Here is a 22,476-nt window from a genome sequence, read left to right as displayed (position 1 = left end):
TTATTTGTCTTAAAATATTTTATTTTTTAAATTTTGCGATAGTACCTATATCTTAAGGAATGCTAATCAAATACTAAATTACCAAATTTAAATCAAGTTTTAATAATGCGACATTATTAGAATTATAAAATTTTAAAATTATAATATTTAAATTATAAGAGATATTTCAAGCTCCATAGCATCAAAAACTTCACCACAATGTCTTATGGAATCGTCTTCAATTTGTCTATCTAAAACAGCTAGATGAGCATTAATATTTTTTATTTTCGTCATATAATATTCTTTTTTGAAATCTGGTAAATCTGTAATTTTATTATAAATATAATCTTCCAAAGGCTTGTAGGTTGAATTTGAATATTGTACGGGATTTTGAAAATAAAATAACTTTTTTGAAAAATCGTATAGTATAGTTCGATCCCAGGGATGATAATCTTTATATACTTTAAGAATATCTTTATTTTTGAAATCCATATCTATTTCATTTTCTATAATATTTTCCAATTACAAACTCAATTTATTTTTTATTTTTTTATTTTTAAATTATAATCCAAAATTGCATATTCTCTTGATTGTTTATATTCATTTTAATCATTTAAAATAATATTCACAATTTCTCCGTTCTTAACAATGATGTTTTTACCCGGAATAATTTTTAAATTAATTTTTAAATTCAAATCGTCTAAAAACTGTTTACTTTTTTGATGGGATATTATATAATTTTCCAACATTAAGGATGTAATATTATTTCTTTTTTTATCTTTCAACGATGAATGTATACATTTAGGTTGGATTTGTTGTTTTATATATTTTAAAAACTCATCAACACCTGATTCCTTAATAGAATCTTTATACATTTCCATTTCATTTTGACTTAGTTCACCGTATATTAATTTCTCTATAAATCTATGTCTCTTAATCTGTTAATTTTTTCCAAACATTTTAAAAATTCTATATTTTTTATTTTTAAACATTCCATCTTTTAATTTTTTTAATTTTATAAATTCTATAAACTCAAATAGTTATATTTAATAAAATAAAATAAAATATAGAATATTAATTTAAACATTATACTTTTCGTTATCTGATTCATTTATTAGTTCTAAAAATGCTTTCTCCGAATAATCCAATAATATTATTTTATTTGATCGAAAAGTTATAATATCAGAACAATTTCTTTTAACAAAATCCTTAAGTCTATTAACTAAATCTATGGGATTAGGATTCTTCTTTGAATCTATAATTATATCAAATTCTGTCTTATATAAATTCTTTCTAGTTTTTGTATATTTTTCCTGTCCTCTTACAAACATGTATTCGTTTGAAGAATTTTTATTTTTAAATAAAATATAGTAGTGTTTTAGTTCTTTATCATTTGGATCAACATTTCGATCAGGTAAGGTTTTGACCAGTTTGTTGTTTATGTCATCCAATCTAATATTTGTTTCTTCATGACTTTTTTCCATAGACTCTAGTTTTTTGATAACAATTTGCATATCGTTACGTAATGAATTATTTTCGGATTTAATATTTTGGATTATTTGTTTTCTAATATTTGGTATCAATACGTCCTGTACAAAGTCTTGGAATGGTTCTGCATTCGGTTTGTTTGATCGCATTACAAGCCTATATAAACCCGCTTCTGAAATAAATATTTCTTTATCTTTATTTGTTTTTTTAGTATGAGATGAGGGGTGGGTGGGTCCAATACATCCACCCCTTTCTTTCTTTCTTATATTTATCAGGAATATTATTTCTTATAAAATCTTTTAATGTATTTTTATTGTCACTATAACCTAAAATATTCAATAAATCTTTAGCTTTAAACCAAGGCTTATCTACAGTTCCTATTACTTCTATATCATTATTATCATATGAAAATATAGCATTAAAATCACTTAGAAAACCTTCAACCAAACTACTTCTCAAAGGAACATCTATTTCGTTTTGTAAATTATTAATTATTGAACTCATTACAGATTCATTGATATATAAAATAAATAAAAAACAAATCAATTTCTTTATTTAGTATCTAGCAATTTGGAATATAACACCTAATAATGTAATATATTTTAAGGAACATGTTAATGAATAATATTATTTATCACTAATATATTTTACAAGCAATGTTCAAGTTTTCCAACAATCCTGATTTTGGAGATGTTAAGGTCAACTGGCAACATTTATAGCATTTTTTTCTACAACTCAAACAATTTCCAACAGCTCAACAACTCAACCTATAAAATCTATGGCATTAGTTCAACAACTCAACAGGAATCGACATCTCTATGGAACATTTAAAAACTGTATAACTAAAATTGTGTATAAGTAATGTTTTAAAATTGTATAACTTTTAAAATCCTTAAGCAAAATTGTGTATAAGTAATGTTTTAGAAATTGTATAACTTTTAAAACCCTTAAGCAAAATTGTGTGTAAGTAATGTTTTAAAAATTGTATAACTTTTAAAATCCTTAAGCATAATTGTGTATAATAATATTGTTTAAGGTAGTCGAAACTAGATAGTTGAAAGTATGGCTCGACTTTTTTATTACCTATCAGAAATCTATGGCATTAGTTCAACAGCTCAACAGAAATATTTAAAAAATTGTATAACTCTTAAATCCTAAAGCAAAATTGTACGAAAATAATATTGTATATGGTAGTCGAGACTGGGGTAGGGAATATGTTAGATTTATTTTGCATTTGTATTTCATTTCTATTTTTGACGCTCAACTTATTCAGGTGAGAATGATAGTTTTATTTTGCATTTGTATTTCAATTTATTTTTTTCGATTTCATTTCGTTATTTCATTTCTGATGTTATTCTGAACTTATATCAATTATTTAATTTATGATATTTTATTGAAGGAATATTAGTTATGATATTTCTGATGTTATTACTAAATGTTTTTGGGGAATATTGCAATTCAATTTTCAATTATTTATATCATAAGTTCTATGAAAAATATTTTAATTATTATTGTATTTCAATTTTAATTATTAATATCATAAGTTCTATGAAAAATATTTTAATAATTATTGCAATTCAATTTTTAATTATTAATTTCATAAGTTCTATGAAAAATATTTTAATAATTATTGCATTTCAATTTTCAATTATTAATATCATAAGTTCTATGAAAAATATTTTAATAATTATTGCATTTCAATTGTCTGATCTTTTTACACGTTGTTTTCTTTGTGATCTTTTACTGATAAAATAAAAGTGCGCCAGAAATGGTACATCTATACTACTGATATTGCTCCTCAAAGTTAGGTGGTTTTGGGAGATAGTTATAGTGTGTAAATGTGTTATACCTCGTCAGCAGATACCGCAGCTATCAGGATTTTTATGTCCCAGGGCAAAAGATATCACACTTTTCAAATCAGTTCATAAAGTACTTAGAGCCCCTAAATTTATTTTATTATGCCAATTTTGCAGGGAGACACGAAGTTCTTTCCACGAAGGTGATTACGTCAATGGTCAGTGGTCGTAATAATTATTATCAATTATAAAGACCAGAAGTTATAAGTAATAAATTCGATATCGTTCAACCAAAGATATAGCGGCGATAATCTTTGTACCTGATCGCCGATAATACCTACATACAATAACACACGATCATAATATTACTATTATTATTGGTCTGCTTCTGTTTGTAGCTTTGATCACGATCTCACCTCTATTCTATGCTCCAACACACCATAGAATAACATACGGAAATACAGAATTATTTTAGTGTTTAGTCCATAAAAGTTACTGCTGTCCATGGTTTATCATTACAACTAATACAACTGTCTATCATAAAGAAAATACAGTGTTACCAATATATGTATTTACAAAATAAATAGTAACTTACTGTTTATTTATGTCACAAATAAAATCCCGTTTTTGTTACTCTAGTAGACAGCCTGTACTACAGTTGCAACAACTGTTAACTGTTTTAAATCACTGCTGTAGTGTACAGTAATTTATTTTCGTTGTCTGTTACTCGTTACTGGTCAGTATAATTTATAGCATGGTGCTATGGCGTCAGCGACCGATACTACCAAGTACTAATTACTTGTGTACTACAGTCTACAGTAGTAAACTTAATAAATTTCACATTTTCATAATAATATTATCATAATAAATAATATTCTGTGCCTTTGTAGTTTTAACGAACTAACTAGCTGATCTAGTTAACTGGAGCTCTAGTTAAATATTTAAATATGTTTAATTTATCAACTTACTTATTTTGTTATTTTCAATAAAATTCCAAGACCAATTTATTAACTTGATGTACATGTGCCTACCAAAAATTCATTCGTTCGTAAGTATAAGAATTCATATTAAATATAAATTTTAACAAACTTTGGTTAAGAATGGAAAAAATGTAACATACATACATAAATATACATGTATGTATTTGTATACAATTTGAATAAAAAATACATGTTATTTATATTTTAGCTTATGTTCAAATTGCTTGCCATCTTCAGTTAAACAAAAATGTTTTAATACTTCAGAGGAAGTAGATTTTTTCAATATTGAGTTTTCAATTTTGTTGCAACAATCTCTTATTCTTTGTTTAAGTTCCTCCACACTATTGCATTTTTCTTTATACACTTCATTTTTTAGATGGCCCCAAAAAAAGAAGTCAAGAACACTCAAATCGGGGGAACGAGGTGGCCATTGAATAATGGGGCTGTGAGTTCCAAACCAGTTATTGTCTCCATACATCTTATTGAGGTATGCACGTACAGCCAAGGTATTATGTGCTGGTGCACCATCTTGCTGCCAAATCAAATTCAAGCGCTGTTGAAGTGAAATATTTTCCAATAGTATGGGTATATCATCTTTCAAAAAACCAAGATACTTATTGCCATTAAGATTTTCCTCAAAAAAATAAGGACCAATTAAATACTCATCAATATTCCCACACCAAACATTCACACCCCAACGAACTTGCTTAGTTCATTAATTTTAAGATTTTTAAATTAATAATAAAAACAAAAATCTAAACAGTAAGCACTGAATACGACTTCAAACTTATTAATCCTACCATCCTACCATCCTACACACACTATTGGCAAAATTAATTTTAGTTATTTAGGTATTCTATGGTATTATCAAAAGTAATAACCTTTATTCTATGGTCATTGGTAATAACCAATGGTATTTTCAATGATAAATGAGTGCAATAACAATTAATAATAAATGTACAATATATTATATAATAACCATATCTAATAATGGACCTTAATGGCATAATATTAACAATAAATTAACTTAATAGGTAACTTAATTAATTTTTTTATACATGTAATATACATATAACTGTGTATAGCTTTGGTAGATTTAACTAATACAAAATAATGTGTTAATTATTATTATAGATTTAATATATCTATTTAATGCTGTTTACCATATGGATACTTTGAACATGTAAATGCCTATTAGGATTTAAGTTTTTTAATGATAATTTTGTTTTTTAACAAATCAAATATTGTACCTGTTCGAGCGCCTCAGTCGATGTATAGCCAATACGTCTATGAACCGGTCGTGCCGTTCCCCCGCCCGTCTAGCATGCTGTCACCGATAAGTGAAAACGCACGTCCGCCGTAGACTCTGTGAAACGTTGACCTAGTTAGTTACCCAACGACCTTTGTCAACGTACGGTCCGTCGTTCTGTCGTTGCGCTGGCCGGCTTGCGGTTAAGCGTTGCCTGTGCTTCTGTGATCGCGACTTGATTTTGCCGTTCATGCGACGCGTGCCGCCATATCAGCGCCGTAATAATCGCATTATAAATATCCGTTGCCGTAACCTCCATAGGCTGTGTTTCGCCGCTCCGTTAATCGTATTAGTGTCTTTGATACGGTGCCCGGTCGTCCGACATAGATTATATTCACGTGTTGTTCGTGCGACCTGTGGTGATATTGTTATACGGTCGCTGTTTGGCAAGCAGCTGTGAATCGCCGGTAATACGCGTGCGTTCGGTTATGATTAAACCGAACCCACACCGGTAGTCTCTGATATACGTCATCTACTCATCTTAGCCGCCGCACCCAATGATGAGTGCTACGTGTGGACTCAATCGTCAGTGGTCATAGTGTCGCCGTACCTGTTATCAATTCAGAGTTGGCAACCACCAAGTGATCACCAACGGTCGCAGGAGACGCGCGTAATTATTGTCATAATATCTTGTGTTGTATTATTCTTTATCATAATCCGGTGTTGATTATTATTATGATTACCTATTATTACTATCATATGTGTTGATAGTACTATTTATTATTTACTTATTGATTATTTTATGTTATTACTTATACCTTGTATTCCTATTGATTGGTACTGAGGCGCCGGTACCGAGTCACTAGCGAATGATTATATTATTATTATTTCTTGTATATTTCATCAATAAATTATTGTATGTGCCTTGCCATACGTGCACGTTATATATCTCAGAGTATAGTTGATGAGGTCTTAGTCTGAAAATCCTAATATCACACTGGTCCTGGTATTCCTTTAAACTGTTGACTTTCGTTGATGTAGTCAATGAAGCCGACCACTAAATTCGTAGGAGCTTCTTGACTAAACAGTACCTCTTCTCATAATCTCATATAAAGTATCATTTGAGCACATGCACATTGAATAAAGAAATTAGACAAGTACATAACACTATGGTACATATGTTTATTACAAATCAGGAAATACAATACTCTGAACTAATTTAATATTAAGTATAAACAACATTTTTTTTTATGTTTACAATTTCAATTTAATACATTTACAATTTCAAATCAAATATTAGTATAATATAAATAATTCACCATACATCGCTTCAATAGTTGTAATATACTTTGTAGGACTAGGTCTTTTTGACCAATCACATGAATTTAATCAATATGTAGGTATTTAAATAACAATGACATACGTTCAAATATACATATAAGGCACTGATCAACTTATATAATTATATTTTATGTAAAAAAAAATCATATTTTCAATGTCGCGAACAGGGTTTGAGACCATTGGCGCAACTAGAGTGTGCAAAAGGGTCTTTAGCACCTCTTGTTTTTTTTAGATTTAACTATCATTATTATAGTGAAATACCCTCAATTTAATGTTTTTAAAATATAAAATATTATAGCACCCCACGTTTTAAATTTTTTAATGTATATTTTCTACTTTAATATGATGCAAGTGATAACCACTAACAAAAACTAGGGAGAGAATTACCATTTTTTAGATTGCTTAATTTTGATTATTTAAATGTTTTTTTAAGCGTTTGATTTGATGATTTTAGGTTCTGTTTAGCCCTGAACCCTGTTCACGACAAAATTCCTCACATATTATACTGATATTATTATGAACCGTTAAACAATTTTACTTTAATAAACCTAGGACTATGAAAAACCTATTTCAAAATGATGATACAGTTTAATATAAATGTTCGTTTTGCAGTTAATATGCAAAATATGAGTAAAGATAAAACATGTATTCAAAAAATTAAAACAAACTTTTCAATCACCCCAGACTTAAAAAGTAAAATTTAAAAATGGTATTAATAATATTCTAACTTGAATTTAGTAGGTACTAATTATTATTTGGTGACAACACCAATCATTGACAGAAATAATTTAGTATTTATCATTATGACATTATACAATGTAGTACAATAGACTAATGTTTTTGGATGTTTTGATTATTATATCTTTTTTGTTAAAGGGCTTGTCCGTAAAAAATAAAAATAAAATAATTATTAATCACACAACCACTTAAAAATTTTTAATTTGATTTAGGACATAATCTACATATTAAACACAAAATAAATATCTATATCTATGTATATTATCTTTTAAGTTGTAATGATTGATGTTGTCACCTAATGTTCGAGATATATTAAGCTTATCGTTATAATTTCGTATTACAGCGTGAATATAATGACCTTTATACTCGATAAGCTCGCCGAGCTCTACGTCCCCCTCCTCCCCTCTGATATATATAAAATCGGCGTATGTCCAGCGTCGATCGGTCGTCTGTTCATTCTCCCGAGCAACGTACTCGCTCTCGGTGCGTGTGTGTGTGCTACGTCCACACCGTTCCGCGTCGTTGTTGGCCATTTTTGTGTGCCGTTGTTGGCCGTCTTGTGCCGTTGTTGTCCGTTTGTGCGACGTCGCCCTCAGACGACGTGTTTTTGACCACGCGGACGCGGAGTCGGAGATCCATGGCCCGGCAGCTGCATTATACATTATCCCGTGGGTACACTGTCCAAGCATTCCAAGCCTAGGAGTTGGTGAGGTGGATGGCCGGACCGGTATCGTTAACACCTTGAATTTGACTATTATTTGTACCACAAAAATTGTATCTATGTTTGAGCTGTGGTAACAATCACGTTAGCATATCTATTATTATTTACCGGTATTACCTAAGTGTTTGTATTAATTATTATTATTATATTATAATCTTTTGGGCGCCCACCAGTTAGTACTCATATATTGTATTATAATCTACTTGATCTTTGTTAATCTATTATACATTTATAGCACGACGGTGCAATCAAAAATAGTTTCTTATATATATGTTGTTCTGGTCACCCGATCCTTTGCAGGTCACGTTAAAATTTATTTTGTTATTCTATTTGGAGATAATCTGGGTAACATTTATTATATATATTATTTATCACCATCTAAGGCCAACCGCCACCCCCGCAGGAGCCTTTGTGGTACACCTAATTTAAATTATTTATAAACTAGCATACAAATTATAAAGCTTTAACATTAGCACAATTTTTAGTTTTCAATACATTTTTTTTTTTCATTCCGAAAATCGGTTAAATGATTTTTGATGTCCCTCTCCACTTACATTCCTCTTCAACTTTCAGTATGTTCCTATTCTAGTACCTTCAATCACTTGCTTCAGAAATGGAGTTCTAGCCCTTCCTTTTACAGGTTTCCTCCTTATAACGTGTCCGATCCATGCTTTTCTTCTCAATCTTAGCGTACTCCGTATTGATTTTTGATTCTCCTGAATACCTCAAAATTTTTTTTATCTTTTCTGTCTATTGAATTTTCAGCGTTTTCCAACAATAATACTTTGAAAGCTTTTATTTTGGCTTTCTCAGTCTTCAGTAGTGTCCCAATATCTGCTCCATATAGATCTACATTCCACACAAAGCCTTTTATAAGTGATTTTCTGTTGTCCAAACTTATTCTATTTGAGGTAAAAAGATTTATTTTTTTATAGTAGGCCTGTTTGGCATGCGCTATTCTACATACTGCATCTGTACAACTTTTCTCATCGCTTGTGATTGAATAGGTATGTGAAGTTTAAGTGTTCTTTAAGCTAATGAGATAGATTGTTTTATTAATTTTAATTTTTGCAACTACCAACTAGCAAAACTTACCAATAGGTACATTGTACAAATGCACTTGCAAAGTATCCAATTCACGTGTGATTAACCAATTTAGGTACTTAAATGTTTGATTAAATTACTAAATAAAATACAGTATATGGTAAATATTATAATTTAAGTATATACAAGAACTAATAATATTATAAATTCACCATTAAAATTTAAACATTTAAAATTGTTAAGTATTAACAAATAAAATACTTTATTAGTTATTACTTATTACCGACTCACGATTCAAATATTGTTGTTATGACTTGTCTTATAAAATTTTAACCTAAATTATAACCGTTTATTCACTCAACGTATTGTTGGTATGTGATTTACGTTAACCAGGTATAAGGTTTACTTCCATATCATGTAACCATGGTACCAGACTTTAATCGTCCACAACGTACAAAACAAATAACAGCTGATCAAAATTAGTTTTACTCACGATTTTACCTAATCGCAAATCAGCCTAATAAACCATATCGTAGTACCCGTATTGTTTCCCCTCACATTTCCCCTTTTTTTATTTTGATTATGCATCACCATCATTTCTTTTTTATGTACACTCCGATTTTCCTAAGAAGTGCCCCGGTAACCGTCATGCGGAGCCGTGGGTCGTTTCCTTTAATACATATAATGTATAATATGTTATATGTATGTCATACCGACATATGATGATCATCATGTGCTCGGTAACCACTCGTCGGAGCCGTAGCATTATTATTTGTATTTTTATCCATTACATTTCCTTGCACATGCCATGTGCCCAACTATATTCATTTTTGATTACATTTCCTATGCATTTGCCATGTGCCGAAATATTATTCATTTTTTTATTATATCTATTTTATTATATTTCTTATACACTTGCCATGTGCCAAACTATATTATATTGTACCCGACATTGCGGTACACCAAACTTATATTTTAAATATTTTTTAAAGAAAGACAGCAATGCCATCATTATTACTTATTTAATTTATTTTTGAATATTGTTTAAAATACACCCGTATGATTACCCTAAACTTATTAGTCTCATTATTTATTTATTAATTAACTTATTTTCTTTCCCCACATAAATCTTGGAACTTCATTGCTCCATGCGTGTATCAAAGCTTGTGAGTTCCACCGACTTGACCCTCGGGTCTCACGCGGTGCGGCTCACAGGTCACGAGGAAAGTGTTCCCCTTTCCTCGTGGGTAGTTTTTGTGAAATGAAAAAACCACAAATTCTCACACTATATACTACGTTTAAAACATATTTTAAAATTATAAGATTTTTATTAAAATTTTTTTAAAAGATGTTTGATTTAATACTATATTTATTGAAAATCCTGAAGAATTTCAAAGTGTTAGATTTCGATTGAACTTTTTTGCAGTCAATCGATTTACATAGAATTCTCTGGTTCTGATTCTAAAACTATTGATTGATTATTTTTGTAGAAATTATACCAATTTAGAATATGATGTTGTACTCGGCAAGAAGTCCAAAAGCAAAAAAAAAAATCTGCACACAGCATTGACCAACAAGCGCTAAATGATACAACGCGAAAAGCCATATCATATTTTATCTGAAAAATGTTTATTAAATTTAAATTTATTTATTTTGACAAAATTATGTTTATAATTAATTAATTTATACTTTATATTATATACAATCCATATGGGTTTAGAACAGCGTGGGATTGAGGTGCAGATAAAAGTGGGCTTAATACTATTCATGTCGTGTACCACTTTTTGGTGACTGTTGTCGGTTTTTCTCGAGGTAATAGCACAAAATCACAATTAAAAAGAACAGGTTATGCACCTTAGTTTCATTAGCTGCCAAGCACTGTTAATCAGACGTGTCAGAATTTCGTTATTTCATATTAGTATAACCTATCACAGTTTGGGAACAATTTTACCCGCATTTTTTCTTTGAAAGTTAAATTAATTGACGTTTAGAAAACTATGGTAGTAAAAAAATTTTATCGAATCATTAGTTTCGAAGTTATTATCACTTAAATTTCTCTATTTTCCGTATTTATATATATATGCATAACGCTCTAGTTTACCACGTCTTTTACGGATTTATATAAATATATTTCTTAGGAATTTTAGTATTTTAATGCGTGTATATATATGCTTGAATGCTGATAATTGAGAACTTTATCATACATTCCGGAAACAGACATTTTTTTACAAACTTTTTTTTTTTGAAACTAACATTTAAAAAATTTCAATTTTCTTAACTTTCAGAAAAAAAATTGTTACAATAATATGTTATATTCTAGTGCAATTAAACCATAGCTCGTATTAAATACAATATCATTTATTGAATTCTTATTCATTTTTATTTTAAATAATGTATTAGGTACTTAATTGATAGAGATGTTATAACCTTTTTTTTTCTATGAAGGAACTACCTTAAATTAGTACGTATCCACACACCATTTTTTCGTATTTTACACTCATCTCTTACACATTGTAAATGCAGGTGATACATGACCATGTGAATTTTGAGTATACATTATAAACTAGTATATAGGTTCCAGGTCTTTGAGACTGAGTCATAGCCTAATTGGAATACACACACGGCAAATTAACCCGTCATTGGTCGCGTGGTGAGAGATTCTCTCACCATTATAATATTTTAGTCACCACTGTCTTTTATCTAAGTTTATTGCCTATTAGTTATGCTATACCTTTTCGGACACATTTAATCTAAAAATAGATGGGCATTAACCAATTTTTAATTGTTTATTTATTATCAGAATCCACCTAACGTGGTTCGTATGTACATGGCGACAGAAGTTCTCTATACGTGACCAAACAAGTATATTTTATCTGTGCATTATTTTAGTGTGGATAATAACTTATCCAAATAGATATGACTACATTCTAGTCAAAGCAAAGTGCAATATTAGATTTAAGAAAAGAATACTAGTCAGAAAAAAGAATTGGTGTCAGGAAAAACTCAGAATCGAAAGAATAGCAGCAGTTTTTTTAATCAATTCTAGGAGAAATAAATAGGAATAAGGAATAAATAACCTGGGAGAAAATGAAAAGTGATATTAACGCAACTTGCAAAAAATTTCTTGGCAAAATCATTCTTGAACCCAGAAAGCCATGGATGACTCAGAAGATACTGGAACTAATTAAGCAGAGAAATGTACCAAGGACAGTAGATCATGTCGAATACAAAAGAATTAAGAATTAAATCACAAACCAATGTCGTGAAGCTAAGGACCTATTGTTATATGAAAATTGCAAAAAAATTGAGTACTTGTTGATAAAAAATAACACAGATAAAGCATATTATAATAAAGTAAGAAGCCTAGAATATAAGCCCAGGACAATTAATATTGTAAGTGATAAAATTGGCAACTTACTATTTGAAAATGAAAAGGTGAAAAGGTAGCCGGACAATGGAAAGAATATTTAGAAGTGCTATACGAAGGGGAAGAGATTATTGATGAATTGAATTATTTAGAAAATGAGGAAGAAGTTAATCCTGACTGCAAAGAACCTTCTCTGATAATAACTGAATTTGATTGTGCACTGACCACATTAGCTGACAAAAAAGCAACTGGTATAGATGACATACCTGGGGAAATATTGAAGAATTTGGATGAACATACCAAATCACTGTTATTTAAGATTATTAATGATTGCTAGGAAACAGGGAAGTTGCCAAAGGACTTTATAAAGAGTAAGTCAATAACGATTCCAAAGAAAGGAAACGCAACCAACTCTACTAATTACAGGGCAATTACACGCTTCGAAAATACTTCTTAACTTCATTAAAAATAGACTTAAAGGGAAAATAGAAGATCAGCTAGGAAAAGAGCATTTTGGGTTTAGGAGAGAGGAATTAGGGAAGCGATCCTGGCTCTGAGACTAATAATAGAAAGAAGGTTGGACGTGAACCTTCCAACATATATAACATTTATAGATTTAGAAAAAGCCTTTGACAAAGTAGATTGCTTCTTGCTGTTTGACACATTAAAAAGAAGAGGAATTGATTGGAAAGACAGATGGATTATCCTGAGATTATACAAGGATCAAGCAATATTGATAGATACAAATGGAACCATACTGGAAATTAAGATAAGAAAAAGTGTAAGACAAGGTTTTCCCGTGTGGCCTTATTTGTTCAATCTATTCATGAATGAAACCATTGAAGAAATAAAAGAGGTAACTAATGGCGTAAGAATAAAAGGAAAAAAGGTAAACAGTATAAGATTTTCGAACGACATTGCACTGGTGGCAGAAAGTGAAGACAACATGAATCTCATGCTTAACACATTATCAAGGGTTATGGATAAATTTCATATGAAAATAAACGCTACCAAAACAAAAACAATGACAGCCCGAAGAGAACAAATATATACCAACCCAGTTTAAATTAAACGACATTGTAATCCAAGAAGTTGATCAGTTCCCATATCTGGAAAGTATAATAACATATAATAATACATTCACTATTGACATAAAAAAAAGAATAACTTTAGCCAAACAAAAACAAACATTCATAAAGAAAAACAGTCTATCTAGCAAACATCTTAAAATCGAAACCAAGAAAAAATTAATTAAAACATTTGTGTGGAGTGTGTTACTATATGGATGTGAAACTTGGGCTATCAGAAAAAATGAAGAGGACTGCTTAGAAGCAATGGAAATGTGGATTTGGAGAAAAATGAACAATACATCATGGGTTGAAAGGAAAACAGATGAGCAAGTGATAAAATATGTTAGCGAAAAAAGGAGTATAATAAAACACATATTAAAAAGAAAAACGAAATAAATAGGGCACCTATTCAGACATAACACATTTATGTAAAAATATCCTCGAAGGAAAGACCTTGGGGAAAATATCTAGAGGGCGCCCAAGAACATCATATTTCCAAGACCTCAAACATCTCACGGAGGTCACAACATATTCAAAATTGAAAAATATGGCAAATGACAGAGCTTATGGCTATCACGACAATGCGATGCCTTTAGATGATAATGACCAAAGAAGTATAAAAAAAGACGTGACCAACGACGGACTAAAACAGATAAATAGTAGGTATATTAAAATTGTTAAAAACAATTTTGGTAGTCTCATACATTTGTGACAGTGATTGGTAAGAGTGGTGGATCTAAAAAATTTTTATGAGGTGTGCTAAGGTTACGTATTCTGTATACTCCGTCCTAATGGCAACACTTTTTTTTTGTCCTCAGCAAGAATTTGCATAATAATCAACAGGTAGCAACACAAATTTTCTTTTTTGGTACCAATTTTTCATAGAAATGTCCCCAGCCTACTGAAAAATGCACGTCGTATAGATAATTTGTATTATAGGAAAAATCATATTTTCTCCGTGTTTAATTTGTAGCCGGATGTGCACTATTCATCACATCATCTTCAAGATGTGATGAATTAAAGTAAATTAAAATAAATTAAAGTCAAAAGTTACGTATGTCTTTTTAAGTTATAGAAGTATTTACGATTCTGTCTATGAATAAAACGATCAAATAGTTCTTTGGTACGTGTTACAATTCAATTGACCTGGAATAAAACTATACGTAGGTACGATCTTATGAAATAATGAAAATCTGACACGTTTGATTAGCAGCGCTCGGCAGATAGTGAACTATGCCGTAACGAGTTGTGACCGGGCGGTTGTATATAAATCGTACTGTAGATGACTAACCTGTTATTTATAATCATGCATAGAATAAATTAATCAGATTCGACACCGTAAAGGAATTATACGAGAAGCATAGTGTTATCATTGAACTGGGATGCTCACAGCCCGTATAACTAATGTAAATAAAACTGAGCTAGTGTGTTAGTTAGAAAGAAATAGTGAATACTTTAGGTATTTCTATTTTTGTTTTTATTGATAATATGCCATATCGCATTCATTTTTCAATGCTGACCAAACAGGCTGGTGGATTGTAATCAACGACAGTTTCTTTAATCGTGTTTGTTGTTTGATGTATAATTAATAGTAATTTCTATATTCTCTAGACAGTCTAGACTATAGATACCTCATACCTACAATTCAAGATACAATTAAACTTTAGATAATTTTTGTAGTGCTTTTCATTGTTCCAGTAAAATGATGTAAATAATGAATTAATATTCTGTCAATTTAATGTTCATAAAAACATATTTGTCTATCAGTAAACCTAAACTTTGATTGAAAAAAATATTTGAATTTTCTCATGGTTTTTATAAAATAATTTAATGTTTTTTTCATAAAATCTAATAAATATCGATTGGGAAAGAAAATATATCATAGTTTTTTCATTTTTTTTTTTTTAGGGTAGAATCCACGTCAACATTTGTCATGGGGTGGTATGGTTGGGGTTGCTTATGCATATTTTTGTTTGTAGATTTTTGAGTCGGTAGAGTTGTAATACATGTTTATATATGTGTAGCAAGGATATGTTGCTTAAAATTCCAGGTTATCACCCATCCGGGAGTTAACAACTGCGGCCAATACGTACGGCGTACGCCCAGTTCGTTGCCGTAGATAAATCTTACGACCGAGTATTACGAAGCCACTATTTCATATTTAACACCAGTAATAAAAAGTAAATACTTAAATAGTTAAAATATATCAACAATAGATTTGAAATTCTAAAAACAATGTTTATATAATTAATTGGTAAATTGATTGTAGACATATGTATTATTATATACAGGGTATTCCAAATTTCATGTGACAGCAGATTTTAGCTTGATATATTTAAAGTAGGGAAAAATTACCTATGTGAAAACCTTTTTGAATCATATTATAATCTATACTAATTTGATTTTAAATATTTTTTAGATTCTGAACGAAGTGAAGAATGTATCGATTTTACAATGATGTGTGTTATTTTTTTTTTTTGTGTCTGTGTACAGCATAACTAGTCGAAATAATACTTCGATTTCAAACTTTGGGGGTGGTTTCCGATGTAAAAGTGAAGATCCTTGGTGCATTATACAGGTTAAAAGTAAACATTTTCCAACATTTTTCAAAAAAATCGAGAAAAACAAAAAAAAAAAATGACAGAAAAACGGGAATTTTTATGCAAAATCAGTTTTCGACCAAATCGATTTTTTTATATGGTTGTAATTTAAAAACTAATCACTGTAAATACTTGAAATTTTCACCAAATGTTTATGGTAGTGCTATCTATAAAAAGTTTAATTTTAAAAAATGTTTGACTTTTTTTGAGTTATTTATAGACCACTGAAATTTTCGACTTTTTTGAGAATTTTTTTTTTGAATTGTCGTTAAAAAATTGTTGGACGACCAAAAAAACTTGAAAATTTAATACAAGGTTCCTTATGAGTTGTTCTTATTGTAGCTAAAAAAAAATTAAAAATCGTGTCATTTTTTTAATAAGCGTTTATAGTTCAAAATTTTATGAAATCTGTCGAAAACGCGAAAATTTGCAAGTAATTTTGAAGCTGAAAAATCATAAAATATTTTTGTTTACAGGATGATTTTTTAAGCATGCTCGCCCTATTTTTATGCTTAAATTATGCATATATTCAAATTTTGATTTTTGGAATATTTAAGTGTAGTTAAAGGCGATATTTTTGAGTACTTAGATTTTTCACAACTTTTAAGGAGTATCCTGTAGCGATACCAACTTTGGTTTTTCAAATGACAACCTATATGTTTTAAAGCAAAATGTGATTCAGATAATTTTTCTGAAAATTTTGACATATTGCAATCAAAATTCGAACGAAAACTTCCAGAGTTATTCTACTTGAAATACTAAGGAATAAGGATAAAAGTCTAATACTTAAATGCCTACGTTGTAAATGGATACGATAATTATAATTCGGTATACAATATAAAATGTGCTATTGTACACTATTGTTTGGTATTTTATTATAAGTAGGTATACCTATGCTATACAAATATTAACGTTGCCTATAAGGTATAGGTAACATGGATAAAATAAAAAGGATATTATTTTATTCATATTTTCTTTTCTTTTGAAAATTGTCAGATGCAATATTTGGCCATTTAGTAATAAGTAGTGATTATTAACAAATATTTTATTTTTATATTGTATACCGAATTATAATTATCGTATCCATTTACAACGTAGGCATTTAAGTATTAGAATTTTATCCTTATTCCTTAGTATTTCAAGTAGAATAACTCTGGAAGTTTTCGTTCGAATTTTGATTGCAATATGTCAAAATTTTCAGAAAAATTATCTGAATCACATTTTGCTTTAAAACATATAGGTTGTCATTTGAAAAACCAAAGTTGGTATCGCTACAGGATACTCCTTAAAAGTTGTGAAAAATCTAAGTACTCAAAAATATCGCCTTTAACTACACTTAAATATTCCAAAAATCAAAATTTGAATATATGCATAATTTAAGCATAAAAATGGGGCGAGCATGCTTAAAAAATCACCCTGTATAACTAAGGATTAAAAATACAACACTAAGTTTTCCTTTAAAGTAGTTATAGAGACAACTCGAAGCATCATTATAGGACAAATTTTAAGTGCGTTTAAATTTTAAATTTTTACGAATTAGTGTAACGATAACGATTTATCCTGAAACGATTTTAAATATTAGTTATTATTCAAAAAGTATAAGTCCTAGATACTTGAAAATTTTACCAGTTATTAGGATTGGCATTTTCTTTACATGATTTAATTTTCAAAATATTTTGACTTTTTTTGAGATATTTATAGACAACTGAAATTTTCAATTTGTCTGAAAATTTTTTTGTTAAGTGTCGATAAAAATTTTTTGGCCCTTTCAATATACTTGAAAATTGAATAAAAAGTTCCTCATAAGTTATTATTATAGTGATTAAAAAATTATAAGAATACATATGCACAATTTTTTTTTATTAGTATTTTAAGTTCAAATATTGACTTAATACGTAAAAATTACGGCAATTTTCAAATTATCTTAGATCGAAATTCATAAAAAATTTTCCTTTTATATCTAAGATTTGAAAATTTAATACAAGGCTCCTAAAATAGTTTTACAATAGCATTTGAAAAATAAAATGAATATATAGTAACAAATTTTTTTTATAAGCATTTACAGTTCAAATTTTGACTAAATACATAAAAATTACGGCAATGTTCAAATCACCTTAGATCGAAATTCATAAAAGTTTTTCTTTTTAATTCTAAGATTTGAGAATTTAATACAAGGCTCATAATATAGTTTTGCAATAGCATTTGAAAAAAAAAAGAAATATATAGCTACATTTTTTTTTACATGCATTCAAATTTTAATTTTGACATCATACGTAAAAATCACGAAAATTCGTAAATTATTTTATTCTAGAAATTCATAAAATATTTTCCTTTTATACCTAAGATTTGAAAATTTAATACAAGGGTCTTTACAAGTTTTTCAATCTTTATCACAAAAAAAATTTCCACTGAAAATTCAAATTAAATTTTTATTAACATTTGAATTTAAATATTGACAAAAATTCGTCAAAACCATGAATATTTGCAAATTATTTTGTAGTTCAAAATTCATAATATTGTTTGTATTTATATCTAAGGTTATAAAATTTAACATCAAGTTTTCCATAAGTTTTGCTTCAAATAGCTATAGGGAAAATTTGAAGAGTCATTATAGGAAAAATGTTTTGAGCGTTTGAGTTTTAAATTTTTATGAAATCACGTAATGATAACGATTTATCCTCAAACCAGGTATTCGTATATCTATGATAATATAAGGTATTATGAATTATGATAACTATACTAATTGATTAACCGTGCCTTATGCAAAATGCGTCTTAATTGAAAAATAAAATATTTGTTTCATAATAGAATATATGACAATATTTAAATATAATATATCCTAGACTGACAAATCATCTCCGTTCAGAATCGTTTTTCGTATACAATGATACCTATCATTGCATTCAAATTTAATCCCATCCATTACAGTAACCTACTGTACAGCTGAGCGACATCCACGACTTACCTGCTTTGTTTCTATTAATTGAATCATAGGCAGCTTTTAAGTCTATAAAGGGGAGGTATATATCCTTGTCAAATTCGTGACTTTTGTCGGTAATTTGTTTAATGATATGTATTTGATCCAAGGTTGATTTTCCTGTCATAAATCCTGCCTGGTAATCTCTAATTATCTCGGGTAAATAAGGTTTTATTCTATTGAGTAGAATATTAGATAAAATTGTGTATGAATAATTCAATAATGAGATCCCCTTGTAATTTTTACAATACATAGGATTTCCCTTTTTAAAGATAGGACATAGAACAGATGTACGCCACGAACTTGGTATTTCTTCACTTTTCCAAAATTTTATTTATCAGATTATGTAGCTGTTTTTATCAATTTTGGCCCTCCTTTCTTAAGGCGCTCAGACACTATTTCATCCTCTCCGGATGCTTTTCCATTTTTGAGCATTTCCACAGCAATATCTACTTCTGCTCTTGTTGGGGGTTCTAAGTTTTGTTCTACTGAAGCACGTTTTTCGATGATTGTGTTTCTACTGGGTTGATTTAATGGTGTCTTAAACATTTTTTTAAACTCATCTGCTATTTTTGCGTTCTTGATAAATAAATTTCCATCTTCTCCTATAATCATCGTTGTTCTGCGTTTGAAACCAAGTTTAACTTCGTTTGCTCTTCCAAAGAAGATTCGTGTGTTATTTTTCCTACTGTTTTCTATGAGTTCTATTCTTTCTTTATGATCTTTTGTTCATCCTTATGACTTTCTTTACCTCTCTTTGTTTTATGGCTAATGGTATTTTATTTCTTCACTCGCGTTCTGTATTACTTTTAATCTTGCTTTATCTGTTTCTTCTGCGTTTTATTTACAGTGATCATTAAACCATGGTTTGTTCTTTCTCTGCGGTTCATGACCTAGTACCTCAACGGCTGTTCCTTTTACCGCTTTTTCTATACTTCTCCATAAATCATCTATATATGTCTCTTGTTCATTATTTGAAAGATATATATTTAGTGTTTTCTGGTATTCTTTGTCTTGATTTTCTTTAGTGACTCCTTGTTGATAAATTAATTGTCAAATCTAGATATTCAGGATATGCTGAATTTTGCAACATTACAATACGAATATACATATGGAGAGAATATGATGAAAAAATAAATGATGTCACATTTGAAATCTTAAGAATGAGTTTTAGGGAAATCAAACATTACTTTTTAGTTTTTTAATAATATTTATGGTAAAATAACAATAACCTTTTTTTTTTAAATGGTTTGAAGAAAATGGATCATTTCAATAACATTTTTTATTTAAATCAATGGACTAAACAAAAATTAACTAAACAAAGACTACACATTGGATAAAAAAGCTAATTTCAAATTTGAAATCTTAGATAGGTACAAATGTACAATAACTTATAATGGAATAATATGAATCATCTTCAGAAAATTAATAAGTTGATAATAATATATGCAAAATAAGTAGATCTTCCATTAAAAATCTAACAAGGTGTCATCTACATTTCAAGAATTTAAAATGTCCATTAAATAAGATGATAAATTGAAATGTAAAGAATTGTTAGTTTTCAAAATCTCCAATAAATATTAGGGTTAAATCAATATCTTATCTAGTGGTATAAAATTGTATATTGTAATATAATATAATGTATAGGACTATAGCCTATAGATTATCAATAAATGTATTAACATCCACTCAGAATATAAAACTGGATTAAGCATTCTATGATGACATATCAGTTACCAATATAATAATTAAACATGGTTATTCAGTGTCATATTTTATTATTTAGCACCTTTTTTGGCCAGAACACAAGAGATTTATAGCAGGTATCTACCTAAGAATTACAGGCCATGAATGAAAGTAATTTTTCACTTGGATAAGATCAAAATACAATAATGTTCGCTGTTTCTGCCTTTCTGGCGACTCAAATGTCCCGCCGTTTGGTAACCTATATCATTAACCAGACTGGCATTGTCATCACGGCCCACCGTCCGCAATATTGGCTAAACTGCGTTGGCTGCTGCCTACGAGCTGCGCTGTGTGTGCTGCTCAGCCGTTGTTAATTTTTTTTTTAATCCTGTGTGGTCTCACGTAGTTTTTTACGTCTGATTCGACATTTTTTGCCGTCGATTGACGTGCAATTCAAGCTCTCATAGCTCTTGCTCTTACTACCTAGCACCGGTGCTTACTAAAATCTGGCTCAGTCTGTTCGTGCCGCATTGTTTAATCGAAAATTATAAAACGTCTAAACTTGCCTTTTCATTTACGAGCTACTGCGCCAGTACAAGCTCAAAAAACGTTCGAGCCTTTGTCAATCAAGCTAACCGAAGTTCAAGGAGTCTGTAGCTCAGCATCTCGACGTGACTTCGCGGCAGCCCATTGAAGCAGTGATCCCCGCCCCGTTTCATGTGCATCCGTTTATATTATATAAATATTTTATATGATAAATGATGATATATTTTATTCATTAATAATCTGAAATTTTGTAATCTATAATCAATAACCCTATCAAAAAGTTCCGGATGACTGTGTGTATGACGACAACCGATTTAAAAGGCTCATCGGTCACAAACAAATAATAAGTACATATATAAGTAAATATTATCTATCTTGCGTTATTAAATTATTTTACTAACATATTTAAATATGACATTGAAAGTATTTACAAATTGATAGATAATTAAACTATACAAATTCTCAAATTTTAAATAATGATGGTGATGAATAAAAATATAATTTTTCTATGATTCAGACAAGAGATATAAAATAGTCAGTTTAAAACAAATACAAAATATATTCCTAGACAATAACAACCAGTTGACAAAAATTCAAACGTACTAACACCACAACTATAATAACTTAAAATTATCAACTTGACTGAAATAATGAAATAATTAGATATGTATTTTAATTTAATTTTTAGTTTTTAACTGTCATATAAAAATTATAAAGTAAGAAGTGATAAGTGTTATCAATTATCAGATTATCAACAAACAATCACATATTAGAATTTTTTTTCTTTTATTAATTTAATAACTATAAGTTTTTCAGTTGTATTTTTATTCATCAAATTAATTCGTTAACGAATGGGCTATGGCTAATATTTTAGTATTTTGAAAATATTAAATA

General features: G+C 29.2%; 1 protein-coding gene across 1 annotated transcript in view; it reads right to left on the bottom strand.

Moving 5' to 3' along the window:
* Positions 1-10,771: 10,771 nt before the first annotated feature.
* Positions 10,772-22,476, bottom strand: part of LOC107171115 (E3 ubiquitin-protein ligase MARCHF3-like) — a 38,328-nt gene continuing 26,623 nt past the window's right edge. The window contains exon 5 of the mRNA XM_089215557.1: positions 10,772-10,954. Coding sequence (XP_089071683.1) covers positions 10,772-10,954 — 183 coding nt within the window. The remainder of the gene's footprint in view (positions 10,955-22,476) is intronic.

The sequence above is a fragment of the Diuraphis noxia genome, unplaced genomic scaffold, assembly GCF_037042655.1.
Source record: "Diuraphis noxia isolate RWA-SAM2 unplaced genomic scaffold, SU_Dnox_SAM2 contig0001, whole genome shotgun sequence".
Classification (NCBI taxonomy): Eukaryota; Metazoa; Arthropoda; class Insecta; order Hemiptera; family Aphididae; genus Diuraphis; species Diuraphis noxia.
The sequence above is the reverse complement of the archived record's forward strand: the minus strand, read 5'-3'. Positions and strand labels throughout refer to the sequence as shown.